Source organism: Antechinus flavipes, chromosome 1 (assembly GCF_016432865.1).
Source record: "Antechinus flavipes isolate AdamAnt ecotype Samford, QLD, Australia chromosome 1, AdamAnt_v2, whole genome shotgun sequence".
Lineage (NCBI taxonomy): Eukaryota > Metazoa > Chordata > Mammalia > Dasyuromorphia > Dasyuridae > Antechinus > Antechinus flavipes.
The window spans coordinates 395,387,913-395,404,101 of NC_067398.1; the positions used below are offsets into that span (position 1 = coordinate 395,387,913).

The window sequence follows — 16,189 nt, forward strand, 5'->3', positions numbered from 1 at the left end:
TAAAAAGCTAAATTAATAGAAGAACATATGGAAGATCTGGGTTCAGATGTTATACAAATATTTTAATCTGTCACTGTTCAACACAGCTAAGATTGTAAATTACAGAGAAGGACTCAACAACTTACATTGGCAGAAGCCATGTCTATCTTGTAGGTCTCTATATTAATAAATTTAGAAGTTCAATCCCTATGCCCACTCATTGTCTTGTTCCAAACTAAGTAGAGCAGGTACATATAAACCTGTACTTTAATGTACTTATGAAAACACCCACTAAAAAATAAAGTGTACCATTTCTTTAGCAAAAAAGAGTACATTCTATTATACTAAACTGGCTTGTATTTATTGTTGTGCTCAAGACAATATTCCTAAAAACTTCCAAATATTCCAAATATTCCTAAACTCCTGAGAAAAACTTTGTTCAAATCTCTTAGATACTTCTACTAACATAAGATACTAACATAGGAAAATATACTATATAGGAAAATGAAGCTTATGCATTATTTTGTTAGAGAATCCTAAAAAAAAATCTACTTCAGTATGTAGTAAATTACACAAGACTGCAGTGTGTAAAACAAATATGGATCCAAAGGACCTAAATATGAATCTTAGCTTTGCCACTTAAGACTTGTGTGTATTTGAGCATGTCACGTAAACATTTTGGATCTCAGTGTCCTCATCTATAAATTAAAAGACTGTACTAAATGATGTCTGTGGCAGCTTGTTTTCTAAAAGTCTATGATTCTATGACAACTATTTGGGGAAGGGTGTATGTGTTGAATAATGTAAAACTTCAAATTGTAATAGAAATAGGTTATGGGATACTTATTTATGGAATAAGGAATATGGATTTGGGGAAGGGACTGACTGATTTATTTTCCTAATCATTGCTTTTTAGGTTAGAGATCACAATTGCTCCTATTTTGGTTTCCAGGAATGTCATGCAGGATAGTTTACTGTATAAATGAGAAAAAAAAAAAGTGCATCTTTCAAAATTTTACTCCATGCATTCATTTTTCCCACAAGAAACAGAAACTGCCTTTAGTGAATATATAATCAGTGAGGTGCTGACCTGTTAACTCTGTCTTTTAGATAGCTGTGCCCTCTCAAGCAGGAAATGCCCTGAGCTAACCTAATCTCCATACTAATTACCTTAACGAGGTACTAATTTCACTGACTAAATGAAATCATTAGAGGCTAACAGTGTTAGGGATGACCAGCTAAGAAATTCTCATGCAAATGGAGATACATCACTTTTGTAGGAGGGTTATGTTTTCTCTCAGTCTTTCTGAACCAAATTTCATTGATTCCCCTAAGAGGGAATACTCTTACCTTTCACTCTGACTCATAAAATATAAATTACTATGGTTTTCTGAGAGGGGGGAAAGTGAACAGGGGTAGGGGTATGGTAAGACCTATGTAGTCACATCAGGAATAGGATTTGAATTCAAGTCCTCTGACATCTAAGCCAATTATCTTCTCACTTTACTTCCATTATATACAATACATGAAATACTAGTAGCAGAAATGTGTACAATTTGTATTTAAGAGACTAGTATCTTAATCTTGGTTTTATTACTAACTCCATTGCACTAGTAATTTAACTTCTTTGAATTCTGATGCACATATTTATAAAACAGAACTAATCTATCTGTCCTAACTTATAAAGCTAAGGAGGAAAATCAAATGAAAAAATCTGCCTTTATATTATAAAATGCTATACAGAGAAATATTAGTATTTGCCATTTAGGTATACAAAATTAAACATAATTTATTAATTCATTCATTTAAGAGATATTTATTTAACAAATATTCAGACATAGCCTGAATCCACAAAATCACTTTAAAACTTCATAAATGAATCCCCTTCCAGTACCACACCCTCAAATATTTTTAATTCCTAGGCAGGACTGTACAAGTTTTTAACTGAGGATTCAAACATAGAAGAAATTGGAATTCAACCATTTTTCTTTAAAAGGAGGAGAGGGATGGAAAGGGAAAAAAAAAAAAAAAGCAACAGGCTTTTTAGAGATATAAGAATATTGATCCAAAAGTCTAATATCTTACTTTCTTTCTAAATACAAGGAAGCTAGGATACAAACAGCTACATTTCTGATTTTTAATTTTCCCTGAATATTTCCATTTCATAAATACTCACAATGAAGTTGAACAAGTATATCTTTGGACTCTTAACTGAACTGATCAAAGAATGGTTTTAATGAGGTTGCAGACAGGGAATCACCCTCTTTTCCCCCCAGGAACAGGAGTTAGCTTTAAGTCTGACAGTCACAAACTGTATCCAGTGTAGGCCATTTTTCAATGCTCTATCATTCTCAGAGGAGAAAAGGAGTAGGAAATGTAGTCATCATTATTTCTAGGATAACACTTGATCAAGTAATCACTGAATAAAATGCTTGAAATGAATTGAAAAATCATTTTGAAAAACAAAACAAAAGAATATTTGCAAAGCAAAGGTATTAACTTGATATAGTAAAAATGGCATTGGATTGAGAGTCAGATGACCTGGGGTTTAATCCTTGCTTTACTATGTATTTGTAGAAACTTGGACAAGATGTCAATTCCTATATCTGAAAAAAAATGATTTGTAGAATTTCTTTTAACCTCTAAATCATCACATGAAATTGTACTCTATTCTTAAAATATTTTCCAGGGATCCACAACTTGAGAATTTTTAGAGGTCAAAAGGCATTATGGGTAATCTATTTTACCAATAAACTTTCCTAAAATTACTGCATGAATAAATGGCCCTATAGAATCCTTGTTAATAACTCAAGGTCAGCATGGATGAAGGTGGCTAGAAAAGTTAACAAAGGATTAATAGCTGTCTCTGGAATGTTTTATATTTTTATGTATTACATAAATAATACATATTATAGATTTATTATAGATCCATTTTATGACTTGGATAAAGGTACAAGTAGCTTATTATATTTTCAGATAAAAAACTTGGAAGAAATAGTTAATCTATCAGATGATAGAATAAAGTATAAAAAAGATAATGAAAAGCTAGAATGGTTGAACAAATAAGATAAGTTTAATAGAAATAAATGTAAAAAATTACACTTGGATTCAGAGTCAGTTTTACAATTACACATATAATTGGAGGCTAGATTAAAATATCTTTGAATTAATGAGAAACCATTTAATATAAACGTATTATGCACTAAGCAATGTGCTCTGCCACTTGAAAAAGAGGTGTAGGTTTTAGTGAAATGGAAGCTCATTAACACAAGTCAAAAATGTGATATAGCTGCTATCTTCTTGGGCTTTTTTGAAAGAGGTTTGATGTCTAAAACACAGAGGATGATAGTTCTACTTTATAAAGCTATGAATAGAAAAAGCACCAGGCCTGGAAACAGGAAAATCTAAATTTAAATCTTGTCTCAGGCATTTATTTGCTGTGTGATCCTGGGCAAGTCACTGTTTACTTCCTGAAGTTTTCTTAACTAGAAAAGAGGGATAAGTACTGATCTTCCAGGGCTGTGGAGAAGATCAAATGAGATTATGTATAATACTTTATAAACTCTAAAGTGTTATATACATGCCAGCTCTTTTATTATTCTCATCTTAATTATTATTACTCTTGTTATTTTGTCTTAGTCACAGTATAACTGATGTACTGGGTTCAGTTCCAAATGCCATATTTAAATAAAGACTTCCTTGAATGATCATCAAGAGATGAATGTTTGAAACGGTGAAATCAAGGGCCTAATTATAATGTCACATTAGGAATGGACAAAGGAACTAGAGATGGTTATCTGGAGAAGAAGAGATTTAGGAACATAGGGTGGGTTATCATGGAGAAGAGGCATTAGACTTAGTTTTTTGTGGGTTCCCAGAAGTAAAATTACAAATTTTAAAAAAGCAAATTTACCTTTATGTAAAGATTTAATAAATGAATGGGTTGTTCCTAACATAATCCTTTTCTTTTACTGGGTTTTTTTCAAGCAAAAGCTGGCTGACAACCTATTGGGGGTATTATAAATAGGATACTTGTTCAATGACAGATTGGACTAAATGACCTCTGAAATCCTTTTAAACATCAAGATTCTAAGATTCCTTCAACAATACTGAGATTCAATGATTCCTTATTTCCTTCTCCAAAGCCAGAGCTTCATTGGATAATACCAAATAGCTGGACATCTATAGCAGATGTTATGATTCATTTTTTTTAAACCTCTTTCCTTAACCTTGCAAGTATTCCTACTACCATTATTACAATGGGCAGTGACAACTATTGAACATGCACTAAGTATTTGGGAAAGGATAACACAGAATAAAAATGTTCATTAAACCTTTTGTTTTAAAATTTCTGAATACGTATTTCCTATTGTTTGTATGTTTGGTCATGAGACTCTACTGAAAAAAATTTAAAACAAAACTAAATACACATCATTTTTTCTGTTTTGAAATGAGATAATATATAAAACAGCAAGTACTATGCAAGCTTTAAAGTACTATATAAAATCAGATATTATTATTATTTATTAATATTATTAATTAGCATCAGTATTTTTATATAATTATATTATTAAAAGCCTATATCACCAAAATCAATATTATCAAAATCCAATCCTATTCTTTTAAAAAATGATTTGAAAGCAAATACTTATCTGAAATTTAAATGCAACCATTAATTGAAATAGATATGGAATGTCTCCCTAATACTAGTTACAATAAAAAGACATAATGAGGGCTAGAGAACTTTAAGGTTTCAGTCAGAATCAATCAAATAAGCCTCAGAATAAATATAGAAGAAAATTAAGACTCTAGTTTTTCCAACTCATAAAGAAACATTTAAACAACATATTCCAATGAAAGTTGGCAACTTTCTACAATTTCTAGAATTAGAGAGATGCCTACCTGTGAAATGACTTGCCTAAAGTCAAATAGGCAGTATATATGAGAGGTAGGCCTTAAACCTCTACCTTCATGATACTGAGTCCACTTGTCCATCTATTATATCATGCTATCTCTCCGTGAAGGAGAAAAGCAGAAGGGCCCTATATGAGAAAACAGGAGGAAGAAGTTGGGCTTCCAGATGTCATGATTAGTTGTGCACTGTTCAAATCATTTCACTGCTCTTTACCTTATTCACTTCATCTTTAAAAAGAGAGTAATTGTCCCTGCCCTACCTACTTCAAGGAGTTATTTAGAAACCAGATAAATAGCTATGAAGCTTCTATGTCTATAATAAAATTACATAATCCATGTTTTAAAAGTATATACATAAGTAAGTCATTAAAATGCCTTTAAACTGTGGCTTTGATGATTTTGAAACAAAATGAAAACAGAACTAGTTTCCATTTGCACAAGGGGCATGCACGTTTATTCTGCTTATTTGAAGTCAGAGCCAAAAATTCTAATGTTCTATAATTTTGAGCAACCTTCATTGCCTACTGGACAAATGGGCATATAATAGAATCCAAGTTATTGAAGTTTCATTAAATTGTTTCCTCAAGAAACATTATACAAATATAACCTCCTCTTAATTATGGGGCCAAACACACAAGAAACAATACTGGTAGAATTTTGTTTGAAAAAGTTAAAATAAAGTATATTAATTTTTGAATGATCAAGGCTGAGCATAAATTCCCTGTGTATTATTAAGTTTTCTAAACAAATAAAAAGAGTAATATTTGAAATAGATTATCTTTGCTATTTCTGGAAATAATCTTAAATAATACATTATAAAAATCTATTTAGATAAATGATGTACCAATTATCCATCAATCTTCTCAAGGTCTCTATCTAGTAGGCCAAATATGCTGGCAAAACCAATTCCAGGTGCTGCACTTGAAAGTACTAAAATGTGTATTTCTTTGAAATTAAAACTATATTTCACAAAAATTATTCCATCATCCAAGTATTTTATTATAAAGAAAAAGTAACCTCCTCCCCAGTCAGCCTAAATTACAGTTAGGAAACATTTCACAGAGGGAAGGGACCTTAGAGAGTGTTTATTCTAACTCTCTCCTTTTATAGACAAAGTAACTAAGGACTCACAAGGTTAAATGTTAGAACCAGAACTAGAATTCCAACATTCTGTTTCCTAGACCTATATTCTCTCTGCTATATCTAAAGCATCTCCTGTGGTTTTACTTTATTTCTATAAGTCAATAGTTTTTGGTGGGAAAAAAAATCAAGACAAAATCCTGGACCAAGTTTCTTTTCACTTTTATTTGCCCAAATTCAATATTTAAAAATCAAAGTTAAATGACCATCAACAGGAGATGGATAATTTGTACATCATTTATCTAAATAGATTTTTATAATGTATTACTTAAGATTATTTCCAGAAGTAGCAAAGATAATCCATTTCAAATCTTACTCTTTTTTGTGTAGGAAACTTTTAATAATGCACAATGAATTTATGCTCAGCCTTGATCATTCAAAAATTAGTATACTTTATTTCAACTTTTTTCTTTAATTTTTCAAACAAAATTCAACCAATACTGTTTCCTGTATTAGTCCCCACAATTAAAAGGAAGGTATATTTGTAGGATGTTTCTTGAAGATTTAGAGTTAAAAGATTGAGTGCTGTTCTTTAAGAGGCATCACTGACTTGCTACGTGTCATGAAATCTTGAGTTTTCAATTAATCATCAATAGAGGAATGGAAATTTCTGCCTTAATGAATTCCTCTACAGAATTACAGAAGGTAAATTAGATAATGCTTTCAAGCAATTAACCATTAAACTCTATGGATGGCTTAGAAATAATCACCGTATACATATAATTTAATTTTATTATCAATATTATTAACACGATTAATAACATTATGCTGAATCAAAGTCTGAGAACGAATAAACTGGGAAATTGTTTAGTATTAATCTCTAGCCTCTTTCAGCTTCAGGAGAAGATCAACTATTCAGAAATTCCTTGAAGGACATTTTGTGATAGCAAAATGCACTAAACTTTGATCTATCTACAAAATGCTTTCCCATGCCCAAGAATATTAGGCCTGGAATCAGAAAGCTTTAATTTGAACCTCTGTCCTCTTGGAAAGTGACCATGGGTGAATCATTTAACTTTGCTGCAACATGGCAATGGTAACATTCATTTATAGTGCTCACTTCACCAGGCTGGGAGAAAATGCTTTGTAATTCTTAAAAAAAAAAAAAAAAAGCAAAAAACAACAACAAAAAAAAAAAAACCAACCCTTCATAATATCCTTGATTTGGAGCTGAGAAGGACCTCACCTTCTCATTGCAGAGTGAATAAAATGAAGAAGCCCGGAAAAATTAAATAAGTTTTCCAAGGTCACACCTATTGTATTAAAGGAGAGATTTGAATCTGGATATTTTAACTCCACAATTTTTGATCCTATATAAATGAGCTTCTGTTATTCTTTCACAGCAAGATATGACTGCTACAAATAAATTTTAAATACTATATAAATTCAGAAGTAACCACTTTGTAGTCACTATACTTAACTACAAAATGCAGAGGTCTTTTCGTAGTCTTTATCTTTCTAGGACTTTCTGTAGCATTTGGCATTTTTAATTCCTCTTTTTCTCCTGGACAGCCTCTTTCTGTTGTTTTGTCTTGGTTCTCTTTTTGTCTGTTTGACTGCTCCTTTAGCAAATTATTATCCATGTCAAAATTCCTAATACCAAAAATTTTCTCTTCTCTCTCTCTGTACTTTCTCTTGGTGATTTTATCAAATACAATGAGTCCAAGTACCATTTTTGTGAAAATGAGCCTAGGATCTCTAAGTCCAAAATTATTGTCTCTCCTAAATCACACCTCAGATTAACATTCCTGGGCAATATTTTATTACCACTATAAAATATTATATAGATGCCTCAAAGACAATTAATATTATTTATTTTTTGTTTGGTTGGTTTTGTTTTTGGCAATTGGGATTAAGTCACTTACTCAGAGTCACACAACTAATAAATGCCTTAGACTGAATTTGAACTCAAAGCCTCCTGACTCCTGGACTAATGCTCTATCCACTGTGCTACCTAGCTATCCCCCATTTCACCTCTTTCTGTTCACAAAACATGAACATTATTTCTTCCTTAAATTGAGATTTATATCTTCTTTCTTTCTATTAAGGCTTATCCATTCTTCCATTCATTTAGGTTTATAATCTCAGATGTCCTTAATTCTTTATTTTCCATTACTACTCCTTATCTATCAAATCCCATCTAGTCTTATCAATTTTATCCCTACAATACCTTTCAAATTCATCCCCTTATCTCTGCTCACCTGTGTACTACCTTGATAAGGCCTTTATTTAAACTATTTCAATAATCTCTTGGTTGGTCTCCCTGCCTCATTTTTAATCTCCTTTGCAGAGTCTACATTTTAGTTAAACCAGCCTACTTGCTATTATTTGAACATAATTGTCTATCTCCTTTCTCTACGCCTTGATATTGATTGACCCTGCCCAAGCCTGAAATGTCTCCCTCCTCTCCTCTACCACTTATGATTCTCAGCTTTATCTCTTAGGACAGCTTGATAGTGTAGGGAATTAGAGCATCAGCACTGAAGTCAGGAAAATCTGGGTTCAAATCCAGCTTCATACACTTAACATTCACTAGCTCTATGATCCTAAATAAGTCATTTAATCTCAATTACCTCAATCCCTCTTACCCAAAACAAAAACAAAACAAATAGTTCTTTCTTCATTTGGGTTCCATGAAATATCATGCATTTCCAGATTTAGAACTGGAAATGAATCTATGAATCCTCTAGGTCAAATCCCTCATTTTTCAGATGAAGGCATTGTGATTTAAGGAAGTAAAAAAATTAAGATGGAAAGAGTGCTGGGCAATCTTTCCTCTTCTAATTACTACCTATAATGAGAAGAGATATGTACATACACAACCTCTCTAAATACTATAGTTATTCTTCTTCATGCGTGTTAGATAATATAGATTTTATTATCTGATTTTACAAATGAGTATCTAACATACATGAAGAAGAATAACTAAAAATGAGCTATATCATATAAGTGTTTTAGAAACTTTAAAATACAATATATGATATAAATATCGCCAAATTGTTTAAATATCACTAATTTCCATTGCTCTGGCTGTGAGAAGGCAAATTATTTTTGGAGTGGTTTGTGTTGTTGCTTTTGTTGTTCTAAACTTAATAGTAACATATTTAAGATTCTTTATCCCATATAAATTTCTCTCCTGCTACATAAGCCTCAGAGTACTCTCAGATTTTATTTGAGTAACAGATCTGCAACTTGCCATTAGTTTGGGTCTTAAAGACGCTTTCTTGGCAAGGATTTAAGATCTTATTAGTATTCAGAACTTATATAAAATTCATTGTGATGAAAAAATGCTAAATATAAGTAATATCATATATAACCTTGAGTGTCATCTAGCCCAATCTCTTCAATTACAGATGTAAAAATGAATTCCAGATAAATGAAGTCACACAGGAATAAGTAGCAGAGTCAAAATGTGAATCCCAGGCTTTTGATTCACTAGTCTGTCTTCATAGAGAACATACCACTTGCCATACACTTTGTAAAAAGAATGTAAAGAAAAGTCATTCTTCCTTTAGCGGATAATCTATAAAGAAGTTATGGATCTTCTTTTGCAGGTACCCACACTTACCGTTAAAATCTTTCTGCCCAAAATAGGGGGGAAAAAGAAACCAAAACATCCAGCATCATCAAACTGACTGTTACAACAAATATCAATATTGGCAATGAATGATATTGAATTTTGAATTTTTGTTTTTAATGCTGATAATTACCTATGGATTAATTAATTCGGCTATCTCAACAATAACACATCATCCTAAGTGCCTCATGGATTCTTCTAATTACAGTAAGTTGGTTTAACATGCAAAAAAACTCTAGAGATTAATCTCGGATGTAGTGTTCACACAGCTTTTGAGGTCCTGAAGTTATTAAGGAGCAGTTCATTTGAAATATTACAAAGATTATTGTTTCTCTCTCAGGGTAGATTCTTCTTGGAAATAGGTAGCTCTAGAATGAATTTCCATATGATTTCCCTACCTGCGTGAGTTATAAAAGGGGCATCTCTTCAGAGGGATCTTGGCCACATGCTCCTGAAGACCCACAAACAGAACACTTTGGCTGTGCAGAATCTGTAGGCTCCTGATGGGCTCCCTCCGCCTCTCAGGGAACAGCTCAATCTCCTCAAGCAAACAACTGCTGGAAGTCAGATTCATCGGGGCCAGGACCTTCTTAATAGTGCCATAATCTGCAAAGAGAATGGGGTAGAGGAAAGAAACAGAGTGACTCACATTAACAATGATTTGTCTCCTCACATCTGCCCTCCCTTGCCAAGGTCTCAATTCAAATACTAACTCTTTCAGGTTCTCTATCTCAGTCTCAGATATTAAATGCCTTTCCCTCCAAAGTTTTAAACTTTTTTTGTGGATCCTATGGATCCATTAGCAATTAATGAAATATCTGGATCTTATCTCAGAAGAAAGCTTTAAAAATATATAAAATAAATTATAGTTACAGAAAAAAATCATTATATTGAATATTTATATAGTATATTGTATATATATATTCAAAAATTTTGTCAAATATGTGTATATATCTACATATTTACACATATGTATGTTTGTATATATGTGTGTGTATGTGCATATGCGAATGTATACTTTTTCTTTTAAGTTCTAGGTTAAGAACATATGCTTAAAGTCACTGACTTAGACTATTTATAGTTAGTGTATCTCCCCTTTAGATTGAAAGTTTTTTGGGAGCAGAGACTATGTTGTTTTATTATTATAATTGTCATTGTTGTTTTCTCTTTCTTTATAGATCCAGCTTTTAGCACAATCACTGGCTCTGTAAGAACTTACTAAATGTTTGATGACTGATGGCAGACTGAATAAAACACAGGTATTTCTTATTTTAAAATAGATTTTCCAATTAATCTTGAATTCCAAATGGGGCTTGGTCTAGGTGCTATGGGGACCAAGGAGAATCAGATTTTATGTGACTGTGAATTAAGGATGGCTTTTACATTTTTAAATAAAGTTTTCTTGCATTTAAAAGTGCACAGGCTGTACAAAACATGGGGCAATTTGGTCTTTGTCCTGTAATTTGCCATCACAATATGACTAGGGCTCTCAATATTAGATAATTCTGAAAAGCAAGACTTCCAGAAGATTGCATTGAAAAATCAAGTCAAAAACTTGGTACACAGTAAGCACTTAATAAATGCTTGTTGATCAATTGATTTACTCAATAAGCAAAAAGGAGTCATTGAAGATACTTTAGCTGAACAAAGTTTCACGAACAGATCTTTGAATTAAGAAGATTGGTATCTTTGTTGCAAGTACAAGGAAAAGTTATTAGGTAGTGATTTCAGTGTTTTAGATGAATAGAAATGAGAGAACAATATTAGAAAGATATAGTGGAGAGAAAGGATGGAAACAAAAGATGTTGTCTACTTAAAATCAACAAGCATTGATGACTAATAAATTTCATTTTAAGCATTGCAGTGTTTTACAATGATCATCTCATTTGAGCCTCACAACAATCACAAGAGGTAAGTATGATAGATATTATTATACCCATTTTACACTTTGTAAACTGAGATTCAGAAGTTAAATGTGGTCATGTAAATAATAAATATTGACCATGTCTTCTGCTATTGTGCCTGGCTAACTAAACTGATGAGATAGCAAGATGAATGAAAAGGAAGCTACAAAAGCAATTATAAGTTTCAACCATCACACCCTGGGTGAATGAAAACATAGATAGGAGAGATTACACATTCAAAAACAAATATAATAAAAAATTACACCCAGCTGGGCTGAATCTGAATTTACCATATAAGATGTTGAAGGTTGGTCTCTTATATTACTTTCTATTGATTTTTTCCCAGAGGGGGGACAGGTAATTAATCTCTAATTTACAAATAAACAAGTTCTGCTTCATTTTGTTCAAGCTCAGTAAATAATTTTATTCATTTAGAGAACTTAGAAGGGGGATCAGGGGAACAATTAACTAGGAGACCACATTTGGAAGAAATTAAGTTAATGCTTAGCTAACAATATTTTTAAAGTAACAATCTTTTATACTTCATTTTCCATCCCATCTGGAAATAAAACTTTTTTTGAACCATGCATAAAATGAACTACTAAGCACAAATAGTATTAATACAATTACCAATAGATATATCTTGATACAGTTATTGATAATAAGGTACAGATGAACTTGTGCCCCTCTTTTCCATTAAACCATTATAAGGGGACAGATATTCACACAAAGGATTATAGTATTTCACACTTATTTCAAAGAATGTGATCTTTGAATTAGTTTTAAAAACTTTTATTAGGAAAGAAATTACTGCAAATCCTCATTATTTGTTAGAGATACCTTTTTGAGATTCACAATAAAAAAACAAAAAAAAATGGACAATGAATCATGAAGAATCCAGGTTCAACAGCAAACAAAAAGAGTCTTTGTCCCCTGTAGACTAAAGGCTTAGAGGCCAAGGATGGCTTAGGTGTAAGAACTCTAGGGGAAGTGTAACAAATTGCCATAATCATATGCACTGAGGAAGGATGAAGAAAGTTAACAATAAAATTCACTATACTGAACCTTGCTATATATATATATAAAACACAGATTTGATTATATTCAGGGGGGGAAAGATTTTTTTCATATATATAAAGATGTAGGATAGCTATTTCTGTATCAGAGGAATCTTATAATGGAAGTGATATTCTTATGTTAGGACATAAGTATTATAACACTATCCTATTTTATATATTTTACAATAATAAGCTTTAATTAAAAATTTAAAGTCATAATTTATAATGTTAAAGTGTTTTTGGATTAAAAGTAACAAAGGCTGAAAAAGAAGAGTTATTGAAAATAAAGTATACAAGAACCAATATATATATATATATTTGGGGGGGTTATAGGAAAATGGCATCATTCTGCTATAGAATTTGTGACAGAAGGAAAGGAAAGCCAGGCATAGATCAACATATATCCTAGTTATTTGTTTTGTTTTGTTCTGTTCTATTTTATTTGAGCAAGAAGATTGCAAAGGATTCAAGCAGTATCCCAAGAAAAATAATTCTATGGGAAAGTCAGCCTAAAAGGGATAGGAAGGTCTTAAGAAGAAATTTTTTTCCCCCCTAAAGAGACTTAAGTGAATGCAAGAGAGATAATCAAGAAACTTAGATTTAAAAGACAAATAAAAAAGATGGAAGAAAGGCCAGGTAATGGATATCCCCAATAGTTTGCACTGTCTCGTAATAACATTAAAGCTTAGAATGAAATGAGCCTGGCAATGAAAGCTAAGGGAAACAAACAAACCAAAAAAAGACATATTAGTAAAAAGATGGTAGGGGCAGAGTAAGTGAGATGACTTACTGATAGTAAGAGATGAGAAAAAAGCAAAGTATATCGTTCATTTTGTTTGTTTTCTCTGCCAAAGAAAATGGTTTTAGTACTGGCTAAAAAAAGATGGGACACAAAAGTAAGTGGGGAGTTAGGAAAAGAACACCTAGTTATCCTGCATGATTTGAAGTCCCCAAGTAAACATGATCTGTGTACTCAGGTTCTACAGTAATAATAGAGTAAATATGAAGAATAGGTGAGAAATTCCAGAATTAAAAAAAAAAAGTATAATCATCTTGCTTTTTGAAAAAGAGAAGTAAATTTGAAGTTGAAGTGAATTGAAGTGAAATTGGAGTTACACGTAAGCCAATAAAATTAATTTCATCAAGAGCAGCTCATGACAGATGAATATTGTGGAATAGGTTACTCATAGATCAGAGGAATGCTACAGATGTTCCTCTAAATTTCAGAAAACCATTGAATAAAGTCTTCCCTCACCTTTTTTATAGACAAGAAGAAGGTATGTCAACTAGATCATTACAGCTTGCTGGAAGTGAAACTGGTTTAATGGACAAATGAAATAAGTAGTTATTAATATTCTAAATAGAATATTTTTAAAATTATGCTGATTAATACTTTTATCCGTCCCTATATAACATACTTTCCCTATATAATACTTTCCCTAACATAATATCCCTATACAAAACATCTTATCAATTTTTTTAATGCCACAAAGTTGTGAAGGAAAAACATAATACAGCAAATATCAGTCAGGAAACAGATCTTAGACTAGAACAATAAGTTGAATTTTTATTAAAAAATTAATAATAAGGATAAATGAACAAATGTTAGATTTCGAAAAATGATTGTTACAAGTAATATAAAAATTATAAATGGCTCAAAAACCAATTTTCTGAAAAATTTTGAGCGTTTTAGTGAACTCCATATTTAATATGAGTTGTTATATGATAGCTGCTTGAAAATAATACATGTCTCTACATAAAAAGGCATAACAGATAGTATTAGGTATTGTAGTATTTCCAATTAAGGATCTTTCTGGAGTATTGAGTGCAAATCTCATGGTAAAATTTTAGAAATCCCTTTAATAAGGAGAGTGTTCAAAGGATGGGAGACCAAACAAGGGTATGTTATCCTCATTATTATGCCTTATTATGAAGGAACTGGAGATGTTTGGAAGGAAGAAGAGACTTTTTCAGGAGTAATGATAGCAATTTCCATGTGTTTAAAGGGTTAACATGTGCAAGAAAGAATACACATGATTTACTTGGATCTAGAGGAAAAAAACTTGAAAAAATCATTGGGAAGATGTAAATTTAGAATAAATATAAGACAAAATTTGTAATAATTAGAATTTCCTAAATATAAAATGGCCTATTTCAAATTGTTTCCTCCTCATTAGAAATTTGAAAGCAAAGAGAATTATGATGATATAGCAGAACAGACTATTGTCTGAGTAAAGTTTGGTCTAGATGGCCTCTAAAGATTTTACCATTTGAGATTCTGTAATTCTTAAATTCTATGACACTACAGTCACATTAGGCAGTCATATGGAAATATCATCAACTTGTTTCAACTCTCTAGTCTACGTTTATATGGGACACAATCATCTGAAAACTGAGGATCCTGGAGAAAATTCATTATTTGATAAAGTTTCTAAGTAAGAAATTTGGGGGGAGGGAAATGATTGCTATTGGAAGTAAAATGACAATTTTTATAATGCCCAGTATTTCACATTCAAAACAGTAACCAGAGATAAAGACAAACAAAAATTAATTTCAAGGATGATAGATTAAAAACCATTTAAATAATTCTTTAAAAAATAACACTAGTAAAAACAGACAATAATTATCTTCTGGTAGTCATTATCTAAACCCTGAAAGATGGGAATTCTAATTAAACCCTAAAATCCATCATTGAAAATAATGCTAATAGGACTATTACTACTTTCCTAAATATTTATATGATACTAGCATTTGCTTTCTTTAATATCAGCTGTAAAATATGCTACACAAAAATGTTTGCAATTACCTTTAAATTTAAATGAAAAATATATTCAATGTTAAAGAGGCCTAGTTTCTATTATACATTTGTAAGATTTATTATATCTCTTTACATATTGATGTTTGTAATATCCTGTGTTATAATATTATGTAATATAATATATCATAGTATCAAAAATAACTAAATTAACCTTAAAATTTACATAAAGGAAAATTCTGTTGTACTTTTTCTATGGGTCACCTTTAAAAAATGTATTAGAAGTGCCAGGTATGCTATTCAATTTAAGTAAGACTTACACAGATAAAAGATTCATAACAAAACCTCAAGGGATAGTTACTGAAAGCTTCTAACAGGTGTGACAATGTATAATAATTACAAGACTAGTTTTTGTAGAAATGATGGAGTTTTGGTGTATTTTTATTTTATTCTGGAAATCCTCTGGCATTCATAAAACTGAACCAATTGGAAAGGGAGATGAAGGATCTCGATGTTCTTCTGATCCATTAGAAAATACCATCTGTTACCCATCTGCACTACAAAGTCTATGCAGGATTAACTTTATAATATAATATGATTTTATGACCACATGTCTAAAACTTTGATACTGGACTGCTCAGCGGACATTAATGAATGACATTTTCTCCTTTCTTTTTCCTTATTCCATTTGTTTAGTAAACAAGAACTGCCAAGATGAAGCTAGATAATCTAGCGAAGATAAGGTGAAATCTCATGTATTTTTATTACATGGTAATATTTATGGAAGAGAAAAGAAAACATACTTCTGCTACATAGGGGGAAAGAGGTCAGTGAAACATTTATCTAACAAAACCAATATTTG

The 16,189-nt window shown here is 31.3% G+C and overlaps 1 protein-coding gene across 2 annotated transcripts in view; it reads right to left on the reverse strand.

Annotated features, from left to right (window-relative positions):
• Positions 1-16,189, reverse strand: part of SEMA5A (semaphorin 5A) — a 548,675-nt gene that overhangs the window by 157,184 nt on the left and 375,302 nt on the right. For both annotated transcript variants that reach the window (XM_051969840.1, XM_051969839.1), the window contains exon 11: positions 10,009-10,216. In XM_051969840.1, coding sequence (XP_051825800.1) covers positions 10,009-10,216 — 208 coding nt within the window. The remainder of the gene's footprint in view (positions 1-10,008; positions 10,217-16,189) is intronic.